The 15,950-nt window shown below is 34.7% G+C and overlaps 1 protein-coding gene across 1 annotated transcript; it reads right to left on the reverse strand.

The window, feature by feature from the left end:
* Positions 1–589: 589 nt before the first annotated feature.
* LOC110453883 (ras-related C3 botulinum toxin substrate 1) lies at positions 590–15,678 on the reverse strand. The gene is made up of 5 exons (XM_021503086.1): positions 15,478–15,678; positions 13,792–13,863; positions 5,418–5,535; positions 5,054–5,116; positions 590–4,481 (listed from the first exon to the last, which is right to left on the reverse strand). Exons 1-5 carry the CDS (start codon positions 15,510–15,512, stop codon positions 4,191–4,193), a joined length of 579 nt encoding a protein of 192 aa, XP_021358761.1. The 5' UTR covers positions 15,513–15,678; the 3' UTR covers positions 590–4,190.
* Positions 15,679–15,950: the final 272 nt, after the last annotated feature.

The raw sequence follows: 15,950 nt of genomic DNA on the forward strand, positions 1-15,950 counted from the left end.
CCTCAAAGTGTTATATTTACAAGCACTTAGAAGATACTTTAAATTGCAATATTATTTAAGTAATTCTGGTCTGATAAATATAAGAAAATTATTTGTAAATACAGGCTTTCATCAGTCTAAATATTGAAATGGAAGATATATTAATTTGGCACATGTCTGTTATTATGTTGTAAAACTCCTATAAGCTGTACTGCATTTGAAATACACTGAATTGAATATAAACAATATGTCTCTTCATTTGAAATGAGATAATAACATGTATGCTAATTATTCAGGCATCAAATTACTTTAAATGACTTTTTCTATTTCTTTAATCCAGAGTATTGATCTGCCCAAAAAATTGTTGAGAGTACATATCAATGAGTCTATATACAGCTACTGGTGTTATGTCTGGTTTAGTATCACAATACATTCCTTCTGTATTGCAGTGTGTTGTGACACTCTCCAGGCGTAATGTGACACCCCTATTGAATATATTCAAACTTGGAATTGTCTACCAACAATGTGTATATTTTTCACATAATTGAAATACGTTACCTTACATGGGGGAAGAGGTTTAAGCTAAGAAGAAAAAAAAATCAAACTACAATTTTAGCAAGTATTATCATTTTATTACATAAAGAGCTGAAATTTTAACATTTGTATGTTACACGTGATATTATTTATCTACACAATCTCCCCAATGATTGTTGAAAGCAATACTTATATGTCTGGCATAGTGCTAACACTGCATTCCATGGAAAAGACAATCACTTAATGTATGCTAGCTTAACCATAACCTACTACCGTATCGCCAAAGTGTTTCCAACAAAAACGTTATCAAAAGGAAAACAGAAAACACAGCGTCTTACTAGTCATCAGAACAGCTGCAAAAGGTGTAAAATTATATCATTTGTAAGAAATAAAGCATAAATCTCAATTTATTTAATACAGTGCCATATGTTCAGCTAAAATTTGTCACTATAAATTATCAATCTTTGTATATTGGGAAACTTTTGCCTCATTAAACTTTCACCTTTCACAGATTAATTTGTAAGTTTGCCTAAAGTTAATGTCACTCATCACGTGAAATAAGTACCTATGTTGTTGACTAATTTTTGCTGTCAGGATAAATTAACCCCGTCTACAGGGGGAGACAAAATGGAAAGTTAAACTACGGTGAACATTTCACGGTATACGGTAAACATAAAAATTGCTGCTGACTTGTTAGTAAGTTACAATAATGCCACTACAAATGATTCAATACAGTGTTGCTGATAACGACTTGTTGGTATCGAAGTAATTCTACGCAGCAGTTATACTGTCAGGGTGTTGGATTTGTCAAGACTGCAACATCTGCAGAGTTGAGGCAAATCTCTTACCATAAACATATACAAGCACCAATAAAATGTACAACTAAAACACTGATGTAGCTCTTATTAAATTAATACTTTGTTAGGCTAAGATTTTATTAACATAGAGATGGATTAGGAATCTCTATACCAACTATATATGATCAAAATCTGTCACTGTTCCAGCAACAAGTCTAGGAAGTAGCCCTTGTAAACGTAGCAGACCTTGATGTGATACAGAACATTGATTAGGATTAGTTACAACTTCTCTGTATATCAGTACCAGTACATATGTCCCAATATATTCCATTAACATCATCATTAGAGGTTTACAATTATTTCTGTCGCCCTCCTTGGTTAGCGTTATGGGTGGACAGGTTGCCCCTCTTTATGCTATAATACAGAACTAAAGTATATCATTTACTTTAAAACACCTGAATATTCTAGTAACGCACATTGAGCATAAGATAGAAAACCAGTTTGTCATTCATAAGTACAACTGATGTCAGGTTCTGATACCTGAAACTGCCACCAAAATTCATTTTTATACTGACAATCTTAACAAGATTTTGTACGAGACACATAGGTTTGAATACCACTACACACAGTCACGAGAAAGATTGGAAGAACAGCTGGAGAAATGTATACCTTGGGAACAGAAACGATGAAAAGAAAACTCATCTCCAGGACGAAAAAGAAGACAATACATGGCTTGCTTTTAATTAAACCTTATAAAGCTATATAGTATTATAATCACATATACACTAGTACAAACTATACAAACACATTATACACCTTTAGTGCGGTATATAGCTAGTGTAAAACCAAGCACTTTAATAAAACAATGGCTGAACAGCACACATGAAACAACTGAAATGGGTCTTACACAGCAGCTGTTAACTAATGCCAACTCACTTCATGGAAACCTTCCCATGTATCTATCATTTCATACACCTGTACAGAAAAAATCAGAATGCTTGCAAAGCATTTTTTTTTTCTGAGAATTTTCAAAAGATTTCAAGTGGCTCTTTACAACTTTGACTGCTGTACTTGTCCGAAGTCTGTATATAGATTATATAATAGGTGTTCCATCGATAGAACAATTCATATTATTTAAAGTAATTCAAAATACCCAAAAGTGTAGATGTTATTAATAATATATCTGTGCCAAAGAACATTACTCAAACAAAAATACAGTGAGTGTGTTTAAACTAAACTTGAATATCACATGCAATAACAAAAACAGAAAGTGTATTACATTATTGTTGTATTTTTTTGCATTTTCCTCGACAAGAAACGCACAATGCATCAGACGATTATCAGTTTTTTGTGGATTTTTTTTAGATAAAATGAGCATTGTTGACCTTCAATGTATGAACAAGTAATTTGAAAATATAATAACAAGTATATTCTGACCACATTCATATATATGTATGCTGTTCACTCTCTAACATCTTCACCACAATTTAACATGCACAATGTAAATATAGTGGTACACGCCATGTACTTTTATAATCTAATAAAAGTTTATTCATATATATAATGTAAGAGATGCAAGAGATTTTATAGGACAAAAATTAAATTTAAAAAGTAAAATTTTATTTACAAAGTGAAACATAACAAGTAGAGAGTCTATCTATATATCTAAAACATCAGTCAGATGAATAAATGGAATCAAAATAAGTATGAATATATGTCGAAATCCCCTTTCTTCAAATATGTTTGTGTTTGCAACAATGAAGCAGAAATGTTATATGCTAAGCAGGTTTAGAACATCACTTTAAAGGGAGAAGTGGCAGTAACAAAAGATGTACAGTAAGGGGGATAACTTTAACACACAAATCTATATTGTATGAAAGGCCACCAACTGCCCAAACACTACATAAAAAAGGGCACAACTGAAGCTGTGCTAAAAGACATAAATTAATTTTATTAATCACATACAAAATTAATGCCAGTCAATATAAATTTCATAAAAAGACAATACTTTTGCTTCTAAAAATCTAGGATTTGTTTTTGATATATGTGTTCCAAATTGATATCATGTCATTAATCATGCATGTTATAATTGATACATCTTTAGATTGTATCTATGGCTACCAAAGGAACATAGTTCAGACTAAAATACAAACTGTTGTTAAGCTTCCAATAAAAATCATTTTTCTGGATGAAGACATCATAGAATAAGATGTGCTTAGCACAAACTACATCTATGAAATAAGCAGATTTAAAAAAAACACAGAACTATGAATGAAATGTTAATGGGTTTGCTAAACAGAAAGAACACTGATAAAAGATAGCGATTTCAAAGAAATATTGTGAGCAAACCTATGATCTAACAAAGAGTAGCAGCACACTTATATGAAAGCTGAGCTTACAGCCAGGACAGAAGGACACTTAAACATTGTTTGCAGATCCACAACATGTACGACAATTAACGCTGTTATGTTAATCCCGGAGAGCTCTCCACTCATCATCATACAAGTCCTACATTTCAACTCCTACCAAGGCAAGTTAACTTTCATTGCATACAATGCTGCATATTATATGTCTCATACTTGTGATTACATCTTATATATAAAACTGGTACAGGATTTATACAGGTTTTACCATACAGCTGCTGATGAACCAGTTATACATCAGGCATGTTGTTGATGCAAATTTATTAATAATTTTCAAATTTTGCTCATCCATGTAACCATAATATATCTTCTGGTTTCCTTTCCTTGAACTTTGTATCCTATTTGATAACAGGGTATGAAACAATGGAGGTTCACACTCTTCTTCAAACTCATTTTGTTTTCAGTTTATGTTTTGATATCCCTCCCTTATAATTCTTTGAAATAAATGTTTATGTAATTAAAGGAGTATACATTTCTTTTTGTTTTTCGGCTTCGGCTTTGGACATAAGACAGCTCGGATGGCCTCGTCAAACACTGTTTTGAGGCCTTTCTGGGTGAGAGCTGAACATTCGAGGTACTTGACAGAGCTGATTTCCTTGGCCATGGCCAAGCCCTGAGGGTAGGTGATTGGCGACAACTTTTTCTCTTTCAGTTTCTCAATGGTCTCCTTATCTTCCCTCAAGTCAAGCTTTGTTCCAACCAAGATGATGGGAGTGTTCGGACAGTGATGACTGACTTCTGGGTACCACTAAAACATAAGACATATTGTCAGTCAATTATGTATCTTTCCAATTTTGTCAATGTACACTTTGACTGTAATAGGGAAATTTCAACGAAATAAGTCTGCCAATACATGTTTGTAAAGTTGGATACATTTCTTACCAGAAGATGACCTCTGACCTTTAATTAAAACAGACTTACAGCTTTCCCCTCCAGGTATTGGCATAGAGTAACCCCCCCTATACATCCAGGATACTTAAATAGGGACTAAGGTTTTGGAAATGGATTATTGTTCTGGGAATCAAAAATGTTTTCACAGTATCTTTTATGTGTTTGAACATTAACTACACCTGTTCCTTAGCAAAATTATGAATCAAAGACAACAAATTTTCTTCATCCGAGATAGCAAGGAAAATCACTAAGATACAACATGTCAGGAATATAACATACAGTCTATCTTAAACAATCAATCTTCATACATTTAATGAAATATTGTTTACTTTATACAGTCAATGAAACACAGTCAAAGATTTCAATTTCAAATACAATATTTAGACAGTTGCGAATTTAAACATTAATAGTGAATAAGATTTAACTTACCTTTGCTCGCACATTTTCAAAACTTGCTGGACTTATAAGGGAGAAACAGATCAGAAAGACATCCTGCAAAAAGTAAGGTGAACAATATTTTTAATGCGATTTAAATTTCAAGTAAACAATTTCAAATATGAATTACAATCAAACACAGTTGGATAGGAATGAATCATAGTTGAATTTATGTAGTAAACATCCACTTCTTAACAAAAACTAGGGTAGGCACTCAATGAAATACCATGCTAAGGAAAACATTGGCTATAGTAATCAATGTATATTGACCCAGTAACTATAACTGATACAGAAATGTATTGAAAAAGTTAAAAATGTAATTAAATTCATGCATAGTAAAAAGTGTTCTATGACTTACTGTCTGGGGGTAGGACAATGGCCGTAGTCGGTCGTAGTCCTCTTGTCCTGCTGTATCCCAGAGTCCCAAGTTAATGGGTTTACCATCCACCATTACATTGGCAGAATAGTTGTCAAATCTGCAAACAAACACACAACACGTGTAATGGCTAGAATAGAGGTATTAATTAGCATGGAAGTTTGATATTCTGTTTACCACTGCTGACAGATATGTACATATAAGTGTACCCTGATTTATCAGTAATAAGAAATGTTAAGGTATTAAAAGCATTGTAATCTCAATAATTAATTTTGTTTTGACAAATAAAAAAGAACCTGAACACATTTACCCTACAAACAATAATCTAACAGCTGCATAAATCTGCAAGGGAATAATTTGTATACTGGTACATTTGATTTGCAGTCATGTATTAACCTTTGGCCTGCTGTTAAAAAGTACACCTTAAAACCCTATTGCACTGTGTATGGTAATTTTCCAAGGTGTTTCTAGTCAAAACTGAGGTGGCTAAACAGATGTGTATAACTGACCGAGGCATGTGCTGGCCTATCGCTGATCTGCTGTGCACTATATGCAGCTGTGTTTGAGTGTAGCTGTATGAGATTCAGCTGTTTCTAACATAACCAAGTGGGTATTAGTTTGATTGGAAGCTTGTTTCAGAAGATAGCGCTATAAAATATGCATACCCCATAGTGTAACTTAGAAGTTTGAATGAACTCAAATTTGCTTCATCAAAACATCAAACAAATCATTTAATGTCGTATGCATAAACTAAGGCTACAAAAATTTAATATGCAGTACAGTTATATTACCAAACATTACTACTACCAGTATACATGTACTTTCAAAACAGAGTAGTGGTTATATACTCCCTAATAAGCTTTATACACTGTAAATCTGTTTTCATGAACCTTTGACCTTAATTATTCACATAGAATTGTGTGATACACAACATTTACATTCAATACCTAGAAACTTTCAGCATCAATCCTTATATTTATGAAGACAATCGCTGCAGTTATCTGTCCCCTTGATATTATCTGATATGCCACACTGTCTTCTCATAATACATTAACCAAGTGTCATCAATGAATCAATGAATATTCAGGCTATAATTCATCCAATATTTAGGTCTATGTGATATACTGACCAGACTTGTGAAAAAACTCTTACCAAAAATAACAAGATAAACACAAATTCAAACACTGAATAATTTACAGATGCATGCCACACATATTTTACACACAGCAATATTTTACAAGAACCTGTCATCTTTTTCAAAATGCTCTCACTCTGGGGTTTTGGTATGTATTTCTTTGAAAACTATCTCCTAGTTTGTCTGGTTCTTTGAACCATTTTTTCAAAGCAGCAGCTATGCTGCAGGGAGGTTGAAAAATTGCATGGTAAATATGTAATCTGTGGCTGGTAAAAGATTTAGAATTTTGTTTAAAAAATATTTTAAAAGTAGTAAATCATTTAAGACTGAATGTATATTTTTAATATAGAGATAGTTATAAAGATTAAAATGTTTTTTGTAATTGATAGTTTATCGTTGTGACATTTTCTAAAATGTCCAGACGGTCAGTCTACCCCTTCCCTGCAGGTTCTCAATAAGACCTATAAATAGATTCCAGGACTAATTTTCACACTCATGCATCAGTGAATTATGATGATAGTGGGTAGGTTGTTTGATCATTAAGAAAATCATTATGAACTATAGAATCAACTTTAAATGTTAACAGGACAGGTATGAAGTTTCTTTTTATTTGAGATTCTTTCAGTTTTTATAAGATAAAAAAAATTGTATGAAAAAAATTTAAATGCTGATATTTAAAACTTGTACTGTGATATCTCATTGTTGACAATGATATTATCACAATAACCAGTATTTGGGATATTATTATAGGTTTCTTTAATTAGTCGAGTCTATCAGAGAATTAATCTTTGATTTGTTGCTATGACCTTGATGCTAAAGTTATATGACTTGTAATTTATATACCAGCTGTTATATCTCTGAAATTTTATCAATAAAATTTAACAGTTGAGTATGGTCCGGACAAACATGGTGTTGATCAGAGGTTTGATCTGTATGTTACTGTGACCTTGTCATTGAGGGTATGGACAGGTGTGTTACAGCTTTTTGTTTATTTTGACATAATCGATCATTGTTTGTGGGTACATTATTTCATTATGCATTGTAAGTATGACATCATCATTTTCTACATTGTGTTGTTGTCCTGTCAAAATGAGTATTTCCCCAAATAAAGCATTGACCCCCTGGAGAGCATTGACAGAGGTGAAAGGCTGGAAACAATGTACATGTAGGTAGATTGTGTCAATAGGTCTTTTTTTTACAATTCATACTACAATGTGCACACTGCATTACATTTTGACACACATTCACTCAAATAAGCAATTTCAAATCTCCGTCCAGTTAGAATATTCTAACTATTTAGATTGATTAAAATCATAAATAGATGACCAGTCACATTTATTTGATTCATTTTATTTAATGTCAACATATTAGTGAATACATTTTTATCAAAAAAATATACATATGTCTTTGTTTCTACATATGCACTGTAGTACGTATACATATATACATGTACTAGTTATTTCAGTAGTACATCTAAATAAAGTTATGTATAATTACGATATATATACATAAAACCCCCCAAAAAACCCATTATTACCACAAGTCATGTGTACCATGAAGACTTGAACAGATTATTATCTACAACATGTCTTTGTGTAAATACTTCAATCTTTGTGTACTTGTTAATACGTATATCAATAGATAAACTTCCTGATGGATTGTATAGTCGTAATACTATTATCATACAGCTAAGTCAAGGACTGTATAGTCGTATTTAGTAATATTATTATCATACAGCTAAGTCATGGATTGTATAGTCGTATTTAGTAATACTATTATCATACAGCTAAGTCTTCAGAATGAGCACATTACAATTGGAATTGTCAAACTTAAGCTTTCAGAAAAAGCACAATCAATATTGGACCACATATATGGTCATGTTACAGTAGAGCACACTCAATCTAGAAAACAGTAAATCTGTTGGTCCTACATAGTTCTATAGGTAGTCTAGCTATATAGGCACACTCAATCAAGAAAGCAGCAAATCTGTTGGTCCTACATAGTCCTATAGGTAGTAGCTTTATAGGCACTCAATCTAGAAAACAGTAAATCTGTTGTTCCCCATAGTCCTATAGGTGGTAGCTATATAGGCACTCCATCTAGAAAACAGTAAATCTGTTGGTCCTACATAGTCCTATAGGTAGTAGCTTTATAGACACTCAATCTAGAAAACAGTAAATCTGTTGGTCCTACATTGTCCTATAGGTAGTAGCTATATAGGCATACTCAATCTAGAAAACAGTAAATCTGTTGTTCCCCATAGTCCTATAGGGGGTAGCTATATAGGCACTCCATCTAGAAAACAGTAAATCTGTTGGTCCTACTTAGTCCTATAGGTAGTAGCTATATAGGCACTCAATCTAGAAAACAATAAATCTGTTGGTCCTACATAGTCCTATAGGTAGTAGCTATATAGGCACTCAATCTAGAAAACAGTAAATCTGTTTGTCCTTCATAGTCTTATAGGTAGTAGCTATATAGGCACTCAATCTAGAAAACAGTAAATCTGTTGGTCCTACATAGTCCTATAGGTAGTAGCTATATAGGCACTCAATCTAGAAAACAGTTAATCTGTTGTTCCCCATAGTCCTATAGGTGGTAGCTATATAGGCACTCAATCTAGAAAACAGTAAATCTGTTGGTCCTTCATAGTCTTATAGGTAGTAGCTATATAGGCATTCAATCTAGAAAGCAGTAAATTAAAGCTGTTGGTCCTACATAGTCCTATAGGTAGTAGCTTTATAGGCACACTCAATCTAGAAAGCAGTAAATCAGTTGGTCCTACATAGTCCTATAGGTAGTAGCTATATAGGCACACTCAATCTAGAAAGCAGTAAATCTGTTGGTCCTACCATGATACATAGTCCCTCAATCTAGAAAGCAGTCCAGCTGTTTGTCCTACATAGTCCTATAGGTAGTAGCTAGATATATAGGCACACTCAATCTAGAAAGCAGTAAATTAAATCTGTTGGTCCTACTTGTAGTATTTTAACTTAATCGCAATCAGAGCTTCTTGCATAGTATTTTAACTTAATCGCAATCAGAGCTCATCATTGCTACAATCATCTCGGATGTGCGACACAAACTGATAAAAACAGGAAGTAAATTTCAGGTCCAATTTATCTAGTATACAATATCATGTACATATATGTATATATGTTTCAAGATATGCATGGGTTTTATATGTATAGTCCAACAAACGAAAATGGTTCCTATAAGAACACTTCACAATTAATACAGAACAATAATGTTAATCAGTTTCCCTTCATATTTGATACATTTATGTACAAATAGAACTAAAACTGAATTGCTTTGAATATGAAATCTGTATACATTGACTACAGTGTGTTATATTTGACACCGGTTACTTCATCTTCACAAAAATATTAAATATAATTTGAACCAGAATACACACAACAATACAGTAAGCATTACTGGCACAGTATAATGTATAAATATAACACATGTTGGAAACCTCACATCTCTGGTAAACTGGCACAAGTATATATATGTGACCCTGTATTGTTCAGTGAAACGTCCAGGAAGTTTACATAACACCTGACTTATTCCATTAAATAACGAGCCCAACAACCATCATAACTCATGGTTCACTGAATCTGTACTGAAATCAGGTAGTGATTAGTATCCAGGTAATGGGGTAAAGTACAAGGCAAAAATATATAGTGTTCTACTAACAACCATCTCTCTGAAATATGACTAACTTGTACATAAATATCCTAGTATGGAATATATTTATCACTGTGGCCAGGACAGACAGGAACCGAACCCAGTGTCACAATAATGCAATATCAAGTTTTTAATTAATAGTTGCTTCTACTCATACTGAAAACATTTCACACTTTGATTTCCAATAATTGTATGTGTTTTCTTGAAAAGAGCTCTAACTCTCGACTTCACAGTGAAATTATATTGCAAATATTAATGATACCTTTGGAAGCATGGTCCCACTACAAACAGAACACAATACATCTCCAGCACACACATACAGGGAGATATAAGCCAGGTGGCATAGGACTAGTAGTTAGCGCCTGATAAGGCAGCTCCTGTGTGAATTCCTCAAAAATTGTATTGATTAATGTATATATGTATGCTAGTTGTATTAATTGTATATCTATGTACTGTGCTTTAGAATGGCTTATGTTAGCTAGATATAGGGTGCTATATCAAATGTTTTATATTGTTATTGTATATTATATTGCTGTGAAACACAATACATTGTACATGTGTACGTACCAGACAGCCATATATTCAGGAATGTGTGTTTTTGATGAAATAGTTTCTGATTATGTAGGAGACATGTCTTTGATGAAGTTAGTATTTGTGATGGAGTTGTTTAAGCATGGCTACTGATGACAAACAAATATAGATACATACTATATATTAAGCTTTACATTCTTGTATTAATTTTGTTCAATTTAAAGGCATCAAAGAGTTTTATTAATAAGCTGTTTTATAAATCATGATCATGACTTTAAAGATTGCTCTCCAATTAAATAAAAAATAATTTCAACTATCATAATTATCATAAACCAGCACAGACAAATAGGTTGAACTATTTGAAGTAATAGACATTATCTACATCATGTAAACATTATATTCCAGTGTCTGGACAACATCTAAAGGACATGTGGGGATGTACTCTCCTGGGAGGATATTCTATGAACTGGGATTTAGTGTTGAATACTTTCACTGTGGGGATGAACTAGGATTTAGTGTGGAATACTTACACTGTGGGGATGTACTCTGCCGGGAGGATATTATATGAACTGGGATTAATTATGGAATACTTTCACTGTGGGGATGTTCTCCTGGGAGGATATTCTGTGAACTGGGATTTAGTGTTGAATACTTTCACTGTGGGGATGAACTAGGATTTAGTGTGGAATACTTTCACTGTGGGGATGTACTCTCCCGGGAGGATATTATATGAACTGGGATTAAGTATGGAATACTTTCACTGTGGGGATGTACTCTCCCAGGAGGATATTATATGAACTGGGATAAAGTGTGGAATACTTTCACTGTGGGGATGTACTCTCCTGGGAGGATATTATATGAACTGGGATTTAGTGTGCAATCCTTTCACTGTGGGGATGTACTCTATTGTGAGGATATTACATGAACTAGGATTTAGTGTGGAATACTTTCACTGTGGGGATGTTCTCCTGGGAGAATATTCTATGAACTGGGATTTAGTGTTGAATACTTTCACTGTGGGGATGAACTACGATTTAGTGTGGAATACTTACACTGTGGGGATGTACTCTCCTGGGAGGATATTATATGAACTGGGATTAAGTGTGGAATACTTTCACTGTGGGGATGTTCTCCTGGGAGGATATTCTATGAACTGGGATTTAGTGTTGAATACTTTCACTGTGGGGATGAACTAGGATTTAGTGTGGAATACTTACACTGTGGGGATGTACTCTCTTGTGAGGATATTACATGAACTAGGATTTAGTGTGGAATTCTTTCACTGTGGGGATGTACTCTCCTGGGAGGATATTACATGAACTGGGATTTAGTATGGAATACTTACACTATGGGGATGTACTCTCCTGGGAGGATATTACATGAACTGGGATTTAGTGTGGAATACTTTCACTGTGGGGATGTACTCTCCTGGGAGGATATTACATGAACTGGGATTTAGTATGGAATACTTCCACTGTGGGGATGTACTCTCCTGTGAGGATATTACATGAACTGGGATTTAGTATGGAATACTTACACTGTGGGGATGTACTCTCCTGGGAGGATATTACATGAACTAGGATTTAGTGTGGAATACTTTCACTGTGGGGATGTACTCTCCTGGGAGGATATTATATGAACTGGGATTAATCATTTAGTGAGGAATACTTTCACTGTGGGGATGTACTCTCCCGGGAGGATATTATATGAACTGGATTAAGTATGGAATACTTTCACTGTGGGGATGTACTCTCCTGGGAGGATATTCTATGAACTGGGATTTAGTGTGGAATACTTACACTGTGGGGATGTACTCTCCTGGGAGGATATTCTATGAACTGGGATTTAGTGTGGAATACTTACACTGTGGGCATGTTCTCTCCTGGGAGGATATTATATGAACTGGGATCAAGTGTGGAATACTTACACTGTGGGGATGTACTCTCCTGGGAGGATATAATATGAACTGGGATCAAGTGTGGAATACTTTCACTGTGGGGATGAACTCTCCTGGGAGGATATTATATGAACTGGGATCAAGTGTGGAATACTTTCACTGTGGGGATGTCCTCTCCCGGGAGGATATTCTATGAACTGGGATTAAGTATGGAATACTTTCACTGTGGGGATGTACTCTCCTGGGAGTATATTATATGAACTGGGATTAATCATTTAGTGAGGAATACTTTCACTGTGGGGATGTACTCTCCCGGGAGGATATTATATGAACGGGGATGAAGTGAGGAATACTTACACTGTGGGGATGTACTCTCCCGGGAGAAGATTATATGAACTGGGATCAAGTGTGGAATACTTTCACTGTGGGGATGAACTCTCCTGGGAGGATATTATATGAACTGGGATTAATCATTTAGTGCGGAATACTTTCACTGTGGGGATGTACTCTCCCGGGAGGATATTATATGAGCTTGGATTAAGTGTGGAATACTTTCACTGTGGGGATGTTCTCTCCCGGGAGGATATTCTATGAACTTGGATTAAGTGTGGAATACTTTCACTGTGGGGATGTTCTCTCCCGGGAGGATATTCTATGAACTTGGATTAAGTGTGGAATACTTTCACTGTGGGGATGTACTTAACGGGAGGATATTATATGAACTGGGATCAAGTGTGGAATACTTTCACTGTGGGGATGAACTCTCCTGGGAGGATATTATATGAACTGGGATCAAGTGTGGAATACTTACACTGTGGGGATGTACTCTCCTGGGAGGATATAATATGAACTGGGATCAAGTGTGGAATACTTTCACTGTGGGGATGAACTCTCCTGGGAGGATATTATATGAACTGGGATTTAGTGTTGAATACTTTCACTGTGGGGATGAACTTGGATTTAGTGTGGAATACTTACACTGTGGGGATGTACTCTCCCGGGAGAAGATTATATGAACTGGGATCAAGTGTGGAATACTTTCACTGTGGGGATGAACTCTCCTGGGAGGATATTATATGAACTGGGATCAAGTGTGGAATACTTACACTGTGGGGATGTACTCTCCCGGGAAGGCATTTGTTGTGTAACTGATCAGGAGACATGTTTTACCAACAGCTCTGAAACATAAAAAATTTATAATTGGTCATAAACCTGATTTATATTAAAGAATATCTACAAACTGAATATATAATAATAAATTCATAATCACTGTTATGATAATTTCACCCCTTTTTACTGTGATGAATAATTCACATTCACAGTATATGTTAAAATATACAAAATTTGAAACATCTTCAATTTTATCAAATGTACATATACTTTAAACTTATGAAAAAATAGCCCCTACATTATTGTGTTATTGATAATAATTTCCTATGCATTAATTATTACCTATGATAAACAAAAGGAATGATATTGGAATTCCTGAAGTCAATACCTCTAACATATACCCTGTTGATTATAAATAACAGTGTGGCAGATTTAAATTGTATTAAGGTCGCCTTCTAGCTTTGACCTAGAGGGAATTTCTCTTTAGCTCAGTGGTAGAGCTTCCGACTAGGAACCTGGGGATCGCAGGTTCGATCCTAGGTGGAAGCACACTATTATCTTTCCTATTACAAGTGGTGTCCGTGGCCCTCCCTGTGGTGACAGGGAGTTAGAACATGGGTTGTGATGTTCGAGGGCGAACACATCTAAAAAGGGGGAGTAGTGTAGCAGATTTTAATTACATACATAGGATTACGGTCACCTTCGGAATTCTAGCTTCGAGCTAGAGGGAATTTTCCTTTGGCTTAGTGGTAAAGCATCCGACTAGGAACCTGGGGATGGCCGGTTTGACCCCCAGTGGAAGCACTCTATTCTCATTCCTGTTACAATAGTTTATATTCATCATAGCCTGATTTCTTATTTAATAAGTAATACATGTAGCGGTCACCAAATGCTTGGATAAGATTTTTTTTAAATTGGAACGTTTCACCAAAGCATACAACACACAAAAGCATTGAAGTATTTATAGCACAATATATCATTATCAAAACAATTGCTGTGGAAAAGTTAAACCATGAAACATTTCTATAAATATTCAACTGGAAGAGCTCTAGAATTTTAGCAACACACAAATCTAATGTATCTCTGAATGGCATTATATTAACTATGTACTGGTCAAGTGTGGAAACTATAGCTCATCACACTTGTGTGAACAGAACACATGTGTTAAATACATGAGTAATAGACATGCACCACTGGGGAGGGCTTTTGATTCTGACTTAGTCATCTATTGACCCCATTATCAATCCTCAACTATAAACAACTACTTCCTTGATGCTGGAATCCCCACATCACTGTAGTCTCACTCTGGTCAATGCTAAGACACAGAAAAGATGCTCGTGTCATTAGACTTACTCAGTCCTAAGCCACACACAAGTGACAGGAAGTGATTACTAAGAGTGACTATTGTCCATAAACTTGGCAAAGTTCACACTGGAACAAAATCAGTCCAATTTGTCTCAAATATCCTTTATCCCATATTCAAATGCGGAACTATGATACTTACTTCAAATCATATGAAATGTTTCAGCTTAATCAGTGTTAGGCCTAATATGAGTTATACATACTAAATCGTTTTGAGTTAGTCCAGAGCATTTTTGAGGCCAGTGCATTTTTTAGCTCATGACAGACGGAAGAGAAAAAGTTACACCGTTTAGTTAGATTTATAGTCCATTTTAACTCACCCGTCTCCCACTACAACACATTTGATGGCCTGCATATTCTGTTGTACACAATGGTTATTCAACGTCCAATCCTGATGTCAAGTATCACGGCCTTATTATGGGCCGACCTCTCCCAGTTTAATACCTATAGAAAATATGGCTGTCGCCTCTTATATAGGAACGATTAAACGTGAACTATTTATAGTATCTCCGGTGATTCACGATCTTAGCCGAGTTGTAATATATGCAGGCGACACCGGTGCGTGCATCATCTCGACGCTTTAAGTTTCGACTACGTTAACACAAACATTTTAAAGATCCATGATGTTACTATTTAAAGACGTTTTAATCAAGTTATTTTTGGAATGTCTATTCCTGCACCTGTTAATAAGCGAATGACATGGACATTTTCATCCATTACGTTATATGAACACATCAAGAATGGCCAAAAATATAATAGAAAACATTGCAACTCAAATTTCTATAATTTCATT

The sequence above is a fragment of the Mizuhopecten yessoensis genome, unplaced genomic scaffold (assembly GCF_002113885.1).
Source record: "Mizuhopecten yessoensis strain PY_sf001 unplaced genomic scaffold, ASM211388v2 scaffold7539, whole genome shotgun sequence".
Taxonomy (NCBI): Eukaryota; Metazoa; Mollusca; class Bivalvia; order Pectinida; family Pectinidae; genus Mizuhopecten; species Mizuhopecten yessoensis.